Source organism: Antechinus flavipes, chromosome 2 (assembly GCF_016432865.1).
Source record: "Antechinus flavipes isolate AdamAnt ecotype Samford, QLD, Australia chromosome 2, AdamAnt_v2, whole genome shotgun sequence".
Taxonomy (NCBI): Eukaryota; Metazoa; Chordata; class Mammalia; order Dasyuromorphia; family Dasyuridae; genus Antechinus; species Antechinus flavipes.
Genome location: NC_067399.1, coordinates 468,002,108 through 468,018,464, shown reverse-complemented (window position 1 = coordinate 468,018,464; position 16,357 = coordinate 468,002,108). Strand labels below are relative to the sequence as shown.

Below are 16,357 nucleotides of genomic sequence, written 5' to 3'. Positions count from 1 at the left end.
GAAAAGGACACTAGACATTTAGAGTGATTTCAAAAGATGCAGTTGGTAGAAGAGAACAAATCCTCGTCTTGAATCAGAGAGACTTGCATCAGGCCACAAAGCTAGAAAGTCACAGAATTAATACTCAAACTCAAACTTGGGCCTTCCACTGCTAACATCAGTACCTTTACTTGCTATATTTATAAAGTATCCTGAATTGTCAAAATCAACAAAGTAAGATGCTTATAATAAATAATTTTTCATGAAAAACATACTCCTCTTAAGGAAAATAGATGTGAAAATAAAGAATATAAAACAATTACATAGTACAGTGAAAAGAATTTGGAGTCAGAAAACCTATTTCAAGGTCTAGCTTTAATACTAAGTGACCAAGGACAAGTCATTTTACCTAAGAAATCCAATTTCCTATGTAAAAAGTGATAATAATTCAGGTTCTTCCCAGGATATTTTATAGGATGACTGAAATAAGAGTATTTTGTAAACCTAAAAGCACTATAGAAATAGGAATTTTTATTACTATAAACCTTGGGACTATAACTAATATTCAACAAAATAGTCATACCTCATTTTCTGACATCATGCCTGGAGTAAGCTGTGGACCTGTCCCCAAAGAAATGACCAATACTTCTTCTGGCTGCACTTCCGGAATTGTCTCTTGGGGAAATCCATCATGGTCTGGATGCTGGTCAATTAGCATATTAGTACGACTTCTGCTCCGAGTTGCTAATAAATAATTTCAAATACAACTTTTGAAGAAATTTTTTAAGTAATGTAAATGGCTCACAGATGTGAAGTTTTAAATTTTAAAATAACATAAAAGGTTCACAAATAAAAGGTCAAAATAAACTTAATGTAGAATGCTTGCACATGCACAAAAAAAGAGTGGACAAACTACAGAATATAGCTTATGGACGACATGAAAGTAGAATTACACTGATCTTCTTTTCATAACCTTACTGACTCCTTTTTCAAGATTTTAACTAGAAACTTCTAATAATACAAAGTGGAATTCAACATTGAAGATCCCAGTATAAAAGATAAACTATCTTAAATAGCAAACCTAAAATATGAATTCATCTCATATGAAGCACTCAGTCAAATATTACTACATAATATAAATTATTCCTATTATGTATTAGCCTCCTATCATACCACAAACTGCCATGACAGCAAGGCCCAAAATGTCACCAAAAAATATAATTTGAAGGAAAGAGTATTGGACTCAAATTCAGAGAACCTAGATTAAGATGCCAAGTCTGCTACTTCTTGCTTGAGTAACTTGTATACTTCCCTCTTTGGGTCTTAATTTCTGTTATATGGAAAGCAAAAAAGATAGACTAGATGATCTCTAAGTTACTTTGCAATTCTAAATTATCATTATGTCATATCTCAATTCTGTATTCTCCCCATGTCAAGCACAGGATTCTGAACACAGCAGGTGATCAATAAACATTTGTTATCCTGAAATGAATAGATTTTGTTTCACAGTCAATATGAATATGGGATGGTAATAACATCCTTGCATCAGGTTCTACTTACTAAAATATGAACATTAGCTTCATGTAGAAACTGATAAGTAATTCAGTTTTTACAATGGACAGCGCATTATATATTGGGTTTGGAGGCATAAAAAGATTAGTTGCAGTCTAAGCTCAAACTCTAATAGAAGAATAAGATACAAACATAGATGATAATACACAAGACTCCACGGTAACTGACTTAGAAAGGTACAGAACAGAGGGCTATTGAGAATATGAAGGGGAAGATTAGCTAAGCTCTATTACACAAATGAGCTAAACTTTAGGTTAAATAATGTTGTAGAAAAAGAGCATTAGAACTGGAATCAAAACAAGGTTCATGCCCTGATTCTATCCTGTTAGCCCTGTGGCCATGGGTTAGTAATTTTATTTCCTTTAGATTCAGTATTCTCAGCAATAAAACTGAAATAATGCATGCATTATTCCCAAGAGGAATTGTCAGATCACATTATAAACTGTATAGAAGCAGAAATTTGTCAAACTAATTTTTCAAATTCAAATTCAACAAGAATTTGTTAAGTGACTATAGCATGCCAGCTACAGTCACAGCCACCTAAGACTTTTAAGACAACAACAAAGTTCTTTCCCTCAGCAAAGAGGGATGAATAGCATCCTAAAAACTAAGGGAAAAGAGAAAGCCTTTTGTAAGAGATGGTCCATAAGCTGAGTCTTGAAGAATTTCAGAAGTCAAGATGAGGGAGTATATATAATGTTTTATATGAGAATGCAGGAACCAGGCCATTTTGACTGAAATATTTTATAGAGTAATGTGTAAAAGCAACCTGAAGAGAAAATAAAGCCAGATGTTAAAGTTCAAAGCACTAGCTCTGGAGTAATGAGGACCTAAATTCAAATCTGGCCTCAGATAATTACTAGTGATTCAAGCAAGTCACTTAATCCTGATTGACTCCCTGCAAATTTGAAGTGATGCATTTTTTAAAATATCAAACAGATGAATTTCTATTTTATCCTAGAGGCAATAGGGAAGCACAGAAGTTTCTTGAGAAAATCAGAAACATAATCAGATCTGCATTTAGTAATACATTTTGGCAGCAATGAAGAGGATGAAGTGAAAAAGGGAAGAGACCTCAAAGCAGGAAGTTATCACAATAATCCACATTAGCAGTGACAAAGCCTGAAACAAGATAGTGGCTGTATGAATGGAGGGAAGGGATGTAGTAGAAACAAAATCAAAAGAACCTGGTAGCCGACAGGGCACAGGGGGCAAAAAGGCATTAAGAGTTAGCAGGATAGGGCACTTAGGTGGTGAAGTGAAAAGAGTACCAGCCCTGAAGTCAGGAGGACCTAAGTTCAAATCTGGCCTCAGACACTTAAGACTTCCTAGCTGTGTGACCCTGGGCATGTAATTTAACCCCAATTGCCTTAATAACTAAACAAACAAACAAAAAAAGAGCAGGATTCTAAGGCTGCAAATCTATATAGCAATTGGGGTCCTTAAATAAAGTCAAAAGGAGGGGTGAGCTCAGAGGAAGAAAAAGTGCTGCTCTGGACATGCTGACTTTTTAGATGCCCAAAGGAACAGCCATTTGGAGATGTCTAGTAAGCATATATGATAGAAAACTAGAAGTCAAAAGACACCTGACTGTATAGATTTAAAGGTAATTTACACAAAAATGATAGTTGAAATTCATGGGAGTTAAGAGATCAAGAAGGAAGAATTTAAAAAGAAAAGAAAGGGGCCAGGAGAGAGCTTGTTCTGTTCCTCTTTCTTCATAAATTCTCTCAGAGGATTAATCTAAGCCTAAAAATATAAGCAGGAAATTTTTTACAATGTTTGAACTTAAAGATTGTGCTTTCTGTCGAATCCAAACCTTCAGGGACTCGGTAACTACTCCTTTTTCTTTTTCTCTCCTATAAGCCAAAAACTGACTACCAGTACATCAAGTAGGTTCCCAGAACTCAAACCAGGATCTACTGCTTCTCAAGTTGATGAATCCAATGGGTCTTTTGGAAATTACTGGTCAATACTATAATGTAATCATAGACTATTAAGAATTAGAAGTATTTTTGGAGATGATTTAATCCAGCCTTTACTTAAAGCAGAAATTATCTCTACCATATTACTGACAACTTGTTACTCATCCTCTGTATGACTATCTTTGTTGATGTGTAAATTCATTGAAATTGAAGGTTTAGAGGATATCAGATGTCAAACTTACAAACTTTACTCTTCACAAATTCATTAAATATAATCTTTCTGTCAAATGGAAATGAGATTTTTACATATTCATCTGGGCTTCAAAGTGATGAACTAAGAGCAAAAGGACAGCTACAGAGAGACAGTTTTTTCTTCCATTTAAGGAACATCTTTCTAACAAAGAGAACTATTTGATTGGACTACTTCTGGAAATAGTGGGATCATTTTCAAGCAAAACCTCAAATGACTTCTTAAGAATGCTGGAGAAGAGATTTCTGTTTAAATATAGGTTGAATCTCTGAAATCCTTCCTAGATCTAAAATTCTTTGAAAGGGGTTAGGTATAAATCTTGGTCAAGGGCATAAAAAAAGCACTTTCTATTTCAAAATTCAGAATACTTAATTAACCAAGCAAATCCTACTGGTATTTCAATTTAGGACATAGCCTTTGCTAGAATTTAGTGTTATCTAAGTAAGTTCTGTCTCTCTTACATCTATGATGTCATAATGGTAAATAATAATTATTTTGTAAGTAAAAAATAAATCTTGACATTATCAAATTTAAAACTTGCACTACAAAAAAAAGGCAAGTTCTCCCCTCTGATTACTTATTTCACAAAGGTACAAAATAAATACAATGACACAGAAAAATGAATTCAACTTAAATACATTCCTTAAACCACATATGTGAACTTTCAGGGACAAATGCCACAAGAATCTTAAAATATTTAAATCTCAAACAGCCATTTACACAAAAAAATTAGCACATGCACATAAAGCATAATTCTGTGAAATAATTTTTTAAAGTAGAAGAAAAAGAGCCTATTACCCACCAAATGGGGTTACTAGAGTAATGTGAGCTGTGAGATTGGTGGCTGAGGGATCCCATGCAGTGATGGCTGCTAACTGTTGTCCTGGGGTTCGACAGCATTAAACAGAAAGAAAATCAACCCTTTGAACAACAGAAACATTTTTAGAAATGTGAAATAAAATGCAATGACCTGATATAAATTTCATAAAAGACTTATGGGGAAACACTTAAAAAATTTTTATATTAGTTTTAACCCTAAAATAGTTCCAAAGTACAACAAATGAAAATTGGTACACTGAAATAAGCTATGAAAATGGTTAACTCCAAATGAACAGACATCATTTCTTTCTTCCTTTTTAAATATTCTAATCTCACATAAAGTGCTAATGCAATATAACAATATAATGGAAAAGGTAGGCAATCCAGTTAGATACTGCAAATTTCACTGCTTAGCTATACTATTATCTGCATGACATTAGGCAAATCATAAAATCATTTTCTTCATCTGAAAAATATAGCATTTGCTCTACAAATATAAGCAATCATTATTATTATTCTACTTCAGTAATTTTCTAATGCTTCCTTGTAACTTACAAAGTTGATGTCAACACAAGCTCCAGCAAGGCCAAATATGGAAGGCCAAAAATGGGGACCAATAATAGGTATATGTCTATTATCTTGAAGCCTATTACCAAAAGATTGGCCATCAGGAAATGATTTTTTTTCCCCTTCCATAACCATAGTAGCTCAAGAAAACAGTCTACTAAAATGTTTAGAGGTTAGGATCTACATTGATAGAAGTAAAACTCAACACCAGTGTTTTAGAATAAACTAATAAAATAAAAAAATTACTTTCAGCTTTAGAAAATCTGATTTCACCGGTGTGGATTTTCCCTCTTCCAATGCGGATAATAATCCTCCACCCTATAGGGGACAAGGTAATAAGACCAAAAGAAAGTTTAAAAAAAAAAAAAAAAAGGGGGCCAACTTTCTGAAATTCAGAGAGGTACAGAATCCTTACCTAGGTTTTAGGCCCTAGGCTGCAGACAATAAAGCCCTGAAGAAAACCATACTTAAAAGACTTTCCAGCTTATCTATATCAGTCAGACTTTATGGTAAACCACTCTCTTCTGACTCTAGAATCAGAGTTCTTCTGACTGTACCACAGCATTAGCAAACATAACAGCTAAAGAAGAAATACTAAATAAAAACTTCATCATACTCTACTGTCTACTATTTTATTTGCTGGCACAGTCCCACTTAACACTGCTAATTGGTTTAGCAAAAAAGTAGAATTGAGCAAAAAAAAAATTTCAAGGATCATAAGTTCCAGAGGAGTAACGAGTAAAGGGAGACAGTAAATATACTGTCACTCAGGTGACTTAAAGGACAATAAATGCTAAACCTCTATCTTGCATAATCACAAAACTTTATAATAGGATTTTACAACTACACAACAGAGGTTCATTATTATTAATACATATCATTGGTCAGAGAACACCTAAATGAGTTAGTTGCATGCTACCCACTAGACCATAATCATCTTATATATAATATACAATGCTACAAATACCAAGCATAGTGCCTTCCACAAAGATGTTCAATAAATGTTTGTGAAACTGCCTTGAAGTGCAAACAAAGCCAGTCTAGATGAAGTTCCTCACTACCCTATACTCACCTAATGGCAAGCGATTTTTTTTATTAGCTGGAGTAGTTGCAGGAGACAACTGAGGTGTATTATATGAAGTCATTTCCAAACTGTTACTTTTTCCTGGCTTAGCTTGGGGAAGATTTGCCAACAAGTTTTCAAGAGCCATTCTATCTTCTCTCAGTTGGTCACCCAACATGACATTCTTCATAAAACCAACCTGCAAAAGGAATAAGTTCTTAGTCAGTGTTTTAATACCTTTTTCATATACATATCTATATAATAAATTGAATAACACTTCCCCTACTAAAGACATTTTGCAATAAAATCATTAATACATTATAACTGGACCATATTACTACATCTCAAAATCCTGATATAACATATTTCTGCTGAGAACCTGAGATACAAAAATAAAAGCTAATGGCACCTCCTTGGTAATCCAAAAAAAGTCTTCAAAACCTTTTATGGCTCAGTTGTAGCAGACTATCTCTGGTATGGAATAGCCCTTTTCTAATACCTAATACTTCCTAACCCCTCTTCCCATCTTTTCTAGCAACTTCCATATTAAATACTTATATTGGTAATTTAATTCACTGGTCAATCCTTTATGTTTTCCTTGCCTGTGAAATCATAGGTGGAAAAATGATCAGACCCACTTGAGTGATCATGTATTTTTGTAAAACTTATAGTCCTGGTCTGAAAACTATGCACTTCATGAGACCAGCTACATTCCTCCCATCAACACACACACTGATCTTTGGCAACCTAAAAACAGTAGTATCTGAAACAAATGCAAACAAGATTAGAAGGGAAACAATAAACTGGGAAAACATTTTTACAGTCAAAGGTTCTGATAAAGGCCTCATTTCCAAAATATATAGAGAATTGACCCTAATTTATAAGAAATCAAACCATTCTCCAATTGATAAATGGTCAAAGGATATGAACAGACAATTCTCAGACGAAGAAATTGAAACTATTTATAGACATATGAAAATATGCTCCAAATCATTATTAATCAGAGAAATGCAAATTAAGACAACTCTAAGATACCACTACACATCTGTCAGATTAGCTAGAGTGACAGGGAAAGATAATGCGGAATGTTGGAGGGGATGTGGGAAAACAGGGACACTGATACATTGTTGGTGGAATTGTGAACACATTCAGCCATTCTGGAGAGCAATTTGGAACTATGCTCAAAAAGTTATCAAACTGTGCATACCCTTTGATCCAGCAGTGTTTCTACTGGGCTTATACCCCAAAGAGATACTAAAGAAGGGAAAGGGACCTGTATGTGCTAAAATGTTTGTGGCAGCCCTGTTTGTAGTGGCTAGAAGCTGGAAAATGAATGGATGCCCATCAATTGGAGAATAGTTAAGTAAATTGTGGTATATGAATGTTATGGAATATTATTGTTCTGTAAGGAATGACCAGCAGGATGAATACAGAAAGGACTGGCGAGACTTACATGAACTGATGCTAAGTGAAATGAGCAGAACCAGGAGATCATATACCTCAACAACAATACTGTTTGAGGATGTATTCTGATGGAAATGGATCTCTTCGATAAAGAGAGCTAATTCAGTTTCAATTGATCAAGGATGGACAGAAGCAGCTACACCCAGAGAAAGGACACTGGGAAATGAATATAAACTGCTTGCATTTTTGTTTTTCTTCCCAGGTTATTTATACCTTCTGAATCCAATTCTCCCTATGCAACAAGAGAACTGTTCGGTTCTGCACACATGTATTGTATCTACAATATACAGTAAACTATTCAGCATGTAAAGACTTGCTTGCCATTTGGGGAAGGGGGTGGAGGGAGGGAGGAGAAAAATCGGAACAGAAGTGAGTGCAAGGGATAATGCTGTAAAAAAAATTACTCTGGCATGGGTTCTGTCAATAAAAAGTTATTAAAAAAAAAAAAACAGTTCTATCTGACCTCTCTTCTGTTTGAAGATGAAAACAACTATATTCTTCACCCTAAATCTGTATTTTTCCACATCTAGATATTTCACTTAAAACTGGGCCTTCCCTTGTATGCATTAAAGCACACCATATTATATATTACTGCCCCCTCTAACTTTTATGTGACAAAAAGTTCTGAAACTGCCATGACATTGATCTTAAACTGTCATGACACTGATTGTAAACTAAATTTTCATGGAATCAATAAAGGACATTTCCTATAATTATTTTAAAATGAATTATTTATTGTTCCAGACTTATAATTTCATTGGTATAAGAAAATCCTAAAACAAAAACTCCCTTTACTGATGAAGAAATGCAACTACTCTGCAACTTACAATCTCAAGAGAGTTGCAAAGGCACTAAGAAAGCTAACTAACTTGTCCAGAGAAATATAGTCAAAAATATCAATCTACTCTCTATTCAATATATATTCTACTATTGTAGTAGGAATTAGTATTAAAATTCATAATAATTGACTATATGGATAACTTCCACCTCTACTCAAAATTGTCAATAGCCCCCTATTCTAGAATAAAAATATCAGTTTCTCAGTATATTTGAGAACCCTCCATAATCTAGATCCTGCCTACTTTCCCAATTATAATTATTATAACTCCCCTTTTTTTGTTCTTTACTCCACTCAAATTAGTTTATTCACTCTTCCATAGACACAACATTCCATCTTGTACTTTTATGTAAGAGTCCATCATATCTGGACTTTTCCTCAAAAACTCTCTCATTTCCTTCAAAACACAACTCCAGGATTACTTTGGGCTTTCTCTGATGCCTTCTACCCCAAATCCCTGCCAATTATCTGGAAGCTCTTTACCTTGAAATTACTTTATACTAATTTTTGTTTTTACTTAATTATATACATGTTGATCTTTCCCTCAATAAAGGGTAATATCCTTGATGACAGTGATTTGTTTATATTATCTCTGATTCAGTGCCTGTCACTAAGTAGACATTTAATAAACACTAAATGAATTATGGTCAATTTGATACAGCTTGTGATTTATAAAGCAATTTATAAAATTGATATCACAAGTCCTAAGAAAAAAGAAAGCCATTACCAGAGTGATGAGCTGGCTGTAGGTCATATACACTACAGTTCTACTCAACCCTTCTAGAAGGTTAACTGAAGACATTGGAGGAGTCTCCACTGCCCGACCACCAATTACAACATCAAGGAAGGCAGCAACACAACTCTGTTGAAGAAAAAAGCTTGATTAAATATTGACACTAGGATTACTGAACAGTATTTAGAGTAATGGCACAAAGTGTACTTCTTCAAATGGTTTATAAAAAAACTAAAAAATGCTATGTGCCAACATATGAAATATATATATATATATAAAACTTGTGCTATTATATGGGCTTAACATTCCTATATATATATATATCAATTTCTTTTTTATAAATGAAGTACTTCTGTATAAAAGAAAAGGAAAGTTTTATAAAAGTATTTCTTTATGATTCTATTACTTTCCTCAAGTTGTTCCAATCTAACTTTTTAAATAGCAGAGCTAGAAACTTTTAAAAATGGTCTTTTCCATCCACTAACATCTAAATATAATCTAGATCAGATACAAATAAGAGGATCTTTTACTACACACACAACTTTTAAAAATCAAAGGATTAGAATTCCTAAAAATAAAATACATCTATATTCTTACTTTGTCAAATTTACCAAGGCTGCTTTTTGATCGAGGATCTCCCTCCTCAGACCCAGTCATTGCTAGCTGCTGCAAAAGGCGGCCAACCTGCAATTAGAAACAATATTAGGGATGTATTCTGTAACAAGTCATTTTCCACTAATGAATTTAGACTGCCAAGGCATCTCCTATGTGACCTCAGACAAGCCATTTATCATATCTTGGCCTTAGTTTTTTCATGTAAAAAATAAAGAAATTGTATTAAACTAATGTCTAAGGTACTTTCCAGCTCTAAATCTTATGACCTATGACCTTATAACAAATTTTAAAAAGATAAATACAAATCTGTATGAAGGAAAAGTTAAGAAAATAGAATTAGAAAACCATATACATTGACTATAAGTTGAAATCAATTTGACAAGTCCTTGGTGAAATGCCCGAGATCTGTGTGTGACTGTGTTTTTTAACATTTTTTTTATCAAAGGACTGAATAAAACATAGGCAACATGCTCATGAAGTATGAAGATGACAGATGAAGATAGGAGTGGCTAATATACTAGAAGATAAAACCTTGATTAAAAAAGATCTTGATAAACTGCAGCATCAAATATGAAATCAATTAAAATGAAATTCAACTAAAGTCTTAGACTTGGGTTAAAAATATCAACTTTAGAGAAGATATATTAGAATCAAAATGACAAAGGAGAGGACCCACCAGAACTCTCTCAACATTAGCCTCCAACAACTTTAAAATAACACCTCAATTCAAAAATTGGAATGGCAGTGCCAACAAAAGATGAAAATGAAACTTTTTTTTTTTGCCTAAGAAGTTTGTAATATTGGGGTAGAAGCAAGTCCAGTGCACACACCCACATGGCAGCAACTGCAGCAGCTTCAGCAGCTTTCACCAGATAAAAAGGGGCTTGAACAACTTGACCAAAAGATTAAAATTACAGGCACTTCTTGCTGGTACTGAGTACGCAACTGGTGCTGACTAGCAATTCTATTGTCCATATGCAGTTCTGGCCATAGTTCCAGGATGAAGAAGCACACTGGGGTCAATCAAAAGGGAGCAGGATCCCTAATCCTAGTTTCAAGGCAAAGAAAGGAGCCCATAAAGACCAATATACAGACCAGGAGAACAGCAACCATACCTCTCCCAGGATCATACCACTTTGAAAGCATCAAAAACTTGAAGACCTCCATACTTAGCTCTGAATACAGCAGTAGGAAAAAGCATGAAGTTTGGAACAGTAATTCACCATCCTTAAATGAGAAGAGCCCAATTTTAACATAAAGTTCAAAGTAAAAAAAACAGAAAAATGAGCAAACAACAAAAAAAAAATCCGACTGTAAAAAGCTATATGACAGGAAAGACCAAGACATTAGAACTGCCTGGCAAAAATGAAAAAATAGCTAAGTAAATAATGATTCCTTAAAAATTAGAATTTGGCAGCTAGAAGCTAATGACTCCACAAGACATCAAAAAAGAAAAACCCCAAGTCAAAAGAACAAAAGAATAGGAGAAAATATGAAATGTCTCATTGGAAAAACAACTGACCTAAAAAAATAGATCAAGGAGAGAAAATCTAAGAATTATTAGACTGGGGGCAGCTAATGGCACAATGGATAAAGCATCAGCTCTGAAGTCAGGAGGATCTGGGTTCAAATCTGGCCACAAAACACTTAACACTTTCTAATTGTGTGACTCTGGGCAAGTCACTTAACCCCAATTGCCTCAGCAAAAAAGCAAAAGAATAAAAAATTTATAAGACCATCTGAAAGTAATGACCAAGGAAAAGACTCTAAGATATCACACTTCAAGAAAGTTATAAAGGAAAACTGCCCTAATAGCTTAGATTTAGAGAGTAAAATAAAAACTGAAAGAATCTCCCAATCACCTGAAAAAAATTCCAAAATGAAAATTCCCAAGATTATAACCAAAAGTCCAGATCTCCCAGATCAAAGAGAAAATATCTCAAGCAATCAGAAAGAAACAATTCAAATATTGCAGGACCATAGTCAGGATGACACAAGTTTTAGTGGTTTCCAAGTTAAAGCAGGAGAGGGCTTCAAATATGATATTCTACAAGGCAAAATGGCTAAAATTATAATCAAGAATCACCTATCCAGCAAAAGTAATACTTTAGGGGGAAACCAGACACTTAATGAAATAGAGTTTTCAAGTATTCCTGATCAAAGACCAGAGCTAAATAGAAAACATGACATTCAAATACAAAGCTCAAGAGAAGCATAAAAAAGAAAACATAAGTGAGAACTCAGAAGGGACTTAAGGTTAAATTATTTATATTCTTATATGGGAAGATGATACATGTAACTCTTTAAGAACTTTATCATTATTAAGACATTTAAAATAAACTTATATAGACAGAGAAAATGGATCTGAGTCAATTATATTGGAATTATCTCCAAAAACAAGGAAAAGGTGAGAGAGAGAGAGAGAGAGAGAGAGAGAGAGAGAGAGATGCACTGGAAGAAGAGAAAAAGGAGAAATAAAACAGGGAAAACTTTCTCACATAAGCACATAAGAAAGAATTTTTACAGTGGCAGGGAAAATGGGTGTGTGAACAGGCAAGACTTGAACCTTACTGTCACATGGTCAAAAAGGGAAGTATATACATACTAAATTGTGTATAGAAATCTAACTTACCCAATAGGGAAATAGGAAGCAAAGGGGATAAGAGAAAGAGGGAAGAGGAAGAAGGATAAAAAGGAGGACAGATTAAGAGAGGCAATACCTGGTTAGAAGCAAAATAGACTTTTGAAAAGGGACAGGATAAAAAGAAAAAGGGAAGAAACAAAAGAAAATGACATGGAAGAAAATTCATAATTAGTAATTCTAACTGTGAATGTGAATGGGATGAGCTCACCCACAAAATGGAAGCAAATGGCGGTGTGGATTAGAAACCAGAATCTAACAGCATGTTGTTTACAAGAGATACACTTGAAAAAAAAGACACAAATGGAGGTCCAGACGTTAATGAATGACTTGTCCAAAGTCATTTTTTGGTAATATTTACTAAGTGTCAGAGCCAGGATTTGAAGCCATATCAAGACTTATAATAACAGCAGTTAACTACACTGATGAAATCACAACATTTCTTAAGTATAATAAATAATAAACTGGGATAAAATTTAAGTAAAAGAGATGACTGAGATAATATTTTATCTCAGAGTACTGCCAAAAAAATTAGACTGATTTCTTACATCATAATATAATAGGGAAAAAGAAAATCAGATGTGAAATGAGAAGGCCCATGCTCAAATTCTGGGCTCTTCCACTTATGGTACCATCTCAGATGTGGCACTCGGGGTAAGTCACTTAATCTCTCTTGAATTGTTTCTTTATATGTAAAACAAGGATAATAATAGTATCTATTTCAAAGGGTTATTGTGAGACCCAAATGAGGTAATTTATGTACAGAGCTCTACAAACTTTAAAGTACCTTATATAAATACTAGCTATTAATGTAATGGTTAGAATATAGACCTGAAGTCAAGAAGACCAGTCTTCAAAGGCTAGCAGAGACATTTAGCATTTGTGTGATCCTGGACATGTCACTTAACCTGCATGCCTCAGTTTCCTTATCTGTAAAATGGGGGAAATAATAGCACCTACCTCCTGGGATAGTTATGAGAACAAAATGAGAAAATATTTGTAAAGCACATTGAAAACCTTAAGGTGTTATATAAATGCTAGCTAGCTACCCACCTAATAGGGTCAGGATGAAGAATAAATGATAATATATATAAAGTACTATAGAAATATCAGTAGGTGTCATAGTTTTTTCATACTTCTTAGAAATAATGTCAAAAATACATCCATGTAATATTGTATGTCTTGTGAAAGTTATCAGAAAATACATACCTGCATCAAATTAAATCTTGCCACCTCATTTATAGGAGCATCAGAAATTATTCCATACTGTTCTGGATTGACAATTGCAGGGCAAATGAAGCAAGCCAAGAGGAGATCAGTACACATTGCTCTTACTTCTCCTACATCAAGCCTGTCTACACAAGAAAGTGTCTTATACATTTGTGATACAATCCACCGCAAACTATGGGGAAAGCAGTATGTGTTTTGTTTGAGATAGCCGATAAATTTGTTCACCAAGGCCACCAGTTTGGATTCATTCAAGTCTACCATCTCTTGGACTTTTTGTCTGAATCTCTCTGACCCTCTCTCTCCAAAAAGCTTTTCCTGCTGGGAAGGAGAGAACCTCTCAATCAATTTATTTGGATCTGTTTCCAGATGGTCTTCATCTTCAACCAGCAACTGCATGATTGGCTCATGTAATGTTGCTGTGAGGAAGAGTTTGGCAGAAAAGAGTCCTTCAGAAAATAACTTGAATAAAATGCTGAATGCACAAGTGCCTCTCCTTAAAAGACGCCTAGGATTGTCACTTTCTTTGAGTTCAAATTCAATCAGATATCTCAAAACCTGAAGGAGGTAGCTCTCATCTTCTTGCATGATACAGTTGCCATAGAGAGAGGTAAAAACTGTATGGATAACACTCTGAGTGTTATCCTGGTTCAGTTTCTCTCCAGCAACCAAAGAAGAGGCAATGAGTCGTGGGTTTTCCCTTAACCTATTTAAGAATTCTCCATAATAAGTTTCTTGAAATCCCAACTGTTTATATCCATCGACAAATTGTGTATCTTCCAAGATCTTGGCATGCTGGCAACATTCAGCAGGGGAAGCTTCAGCACTAAAAAACACACATAAAATATACATTACATCCCAATGAAATAGGTGAGTAATACTTCCATTTATCAAGGAAGATTATGTGAAGTTATTAAAACCATTTAAGCCTTTTAGCATTTGAATAAAACCATACACTTAATGGTGGTGGGATAGAACTTACATGTTATCAAGTGTGATTTAAAAAGAAAAAATATGAAATATTGACAGCTATTGCATACAACTGTTCTCTCTGATATTAGCTGAATTTACATTAATCAGTCAACCAACAAGCATATATGAGTTGCTTAAAACAATACTGGGCATTAACTATCACTTATGAAAAACTGGATTATTCATTTTGCTTTGTGCACTTAAGAAATGAAAGAGATAATTCAAATTAGGCCTATATGAACTTTTATTGCTGGTTTCTTTTAATTCTGAACTCAGTGAACACCAAAAAAGGAATATTTCTACATATAAAATAGAATATATAAACTTGCCAATAAATCAAAACCCCACATAGCAAGTACGGAAGAAGAGGCAAGCAATTTCATGGGAATTTATTTTTAATGACCGTATAATTGTATGTGAACAATTTTATTATATGATAAGTCAAACATATATGTTACAGCAAAAGTTCCAAGGGAAAATAAAATAAAAGGGCACAAGTTCTAGGCTAGCATAGAACAACAAGTTCTGCTACAGCCACCTTGATGCTGATAAAGAATATTGGTAACATGTCTAAAGCATATTTATTTGGTATGCCATGCAATTTAGAAGTAGAAAAGAATTACTGTCTATCATAAATATTAAGAATTCAATTACATTTATACCTTGTTATGATAAGGCGATCCAAGTTGATTCTTTGCTGCTTGGCAATCCATGCTGTACGGTACAACTTCTCAGCAGTCTTAAGTACATCTGCATTTAGCCTCTGGATCAATTGTTTCTCTGAATTCACATAAAGTCGTTCCTGCTTCAGGTGATGAGCCAAAGTGTGAATATCCAACTTCACCATCTTCAGATGTGAAAGAAGTACACAGGTGAACACTAAAGAGAAAACAGATACTTTTTTTAAAAAGTTAAAGTGCCATTTACAACTTTTAGCCAGGTCATATTTCTTAAAATAAATGTAATTAGAGGAGTTGCATACTGAATCAGAAAAAGCAATGAATTGGAAATCCACAGTTCACAAAAGACTACAATTCAAATTCTACTTCTTCTACTTAATGACCTTGTATAAGTTATTGAACCTCTCATTTTATCAGACTTAAATGATGAATTAATTAGTTTTGCTGAACTTCTTGTTCTACAGTCTTTTTATTCTGTTACTGAACATGGCTTATTAGGTAGGTGATAGAGGAAGGATATATTCAGAAACACTAAAAGTGACACAAAAACAAAAAGATTAACTAAATACTTTAAGATACAAAACTTTTTAATAATAATGTAATAAATTACAAATTTGCTTAACTTTTCTTCTCTACTGAAAAAAAAAAAAAAGTTCGTCAGAGATTTTTTTTTTTAACCTATGCAGAGAGGCAGCTAAGTGATGCAATGGATAAAATACTAAGTCTGGACTTATCTTCCTGAGTTCAAATTTGGCCTCACAGACTTATTAGCTGTGTGACACTGTGTCACACAGTCAACTGTTTGCCTCAGTTTTCTCATCTGTAAAATGAGCTAAAGAAGGAAACAGAAAACTACTATATCTTTGCCAAGAAAATGGAGTCATGAAAGGTCAGACATGCAAACAACAAGAAAAACAACAGTAACAACATGAATTATATAAAAGAGAAAAGAAGGAATTTTATATACACACCCATTTTATATAGTGATAGACACACACACACACACACACAC

The 16,357-nt window shown here is 33.9% G+C and overlaps 1 protein-coding gene across 8 annotated transcripts in view; it reads right to left on the bottom strand.

The window, feature by feature from the left end:
* Positions 1 to 16,357, bottom strand: part of GAPVD1 (GTPase activating protein and VPS9 domains 1) — an 88,368-nt gene that overhangs the window by 42,774 nt on the left and 29,237 nt on the right. For 4 of the 8 annotated variants that reach the window (XM_051979640.1, XM_051979637.1, XM_051979641.1 and 1 more), the window contains exons 2-8: positions 15,328 to 15,544; positions 13,676 to 14,519; positions 9,808 to 9,894; positions 9,205 to 9,339; positions 6,185 to 6,374; positions 4,529 to 4,609; positions 563 to 723 (exon numbers count right to left, since the gene is read on the bottom strand). In XM_051979640.1, the coding sequence (XP_051835600.1) occupies positions 563 to 723; positions 4,529 to 4,609; positions 6,185 to 6,374; positions 9,205 to 9,339; positions 9,808 to 9,894; positions 13,676 to 14,519; positions 15,328 to 15,512 (1,683 nt within the window). In that variant the 5' untranslated portion in view covers positions 15,513 to 15,544. The remainder of the gene's footprint in view (positions 1 to 562; positions 724 to 4,528; positions 4,610 to 6,184; positions 6,375 to 9,204; positions 9,340 to 9,807; positions 9,895 to 13,675; positions 14,520 to 15,327; positions 15,545 to 16,357) is intronic. The other 4 variants (XM_051979643.1, XM_051979639.1, XM_051979642.1 and 1 more) reach the window with 1 other exon arrangement.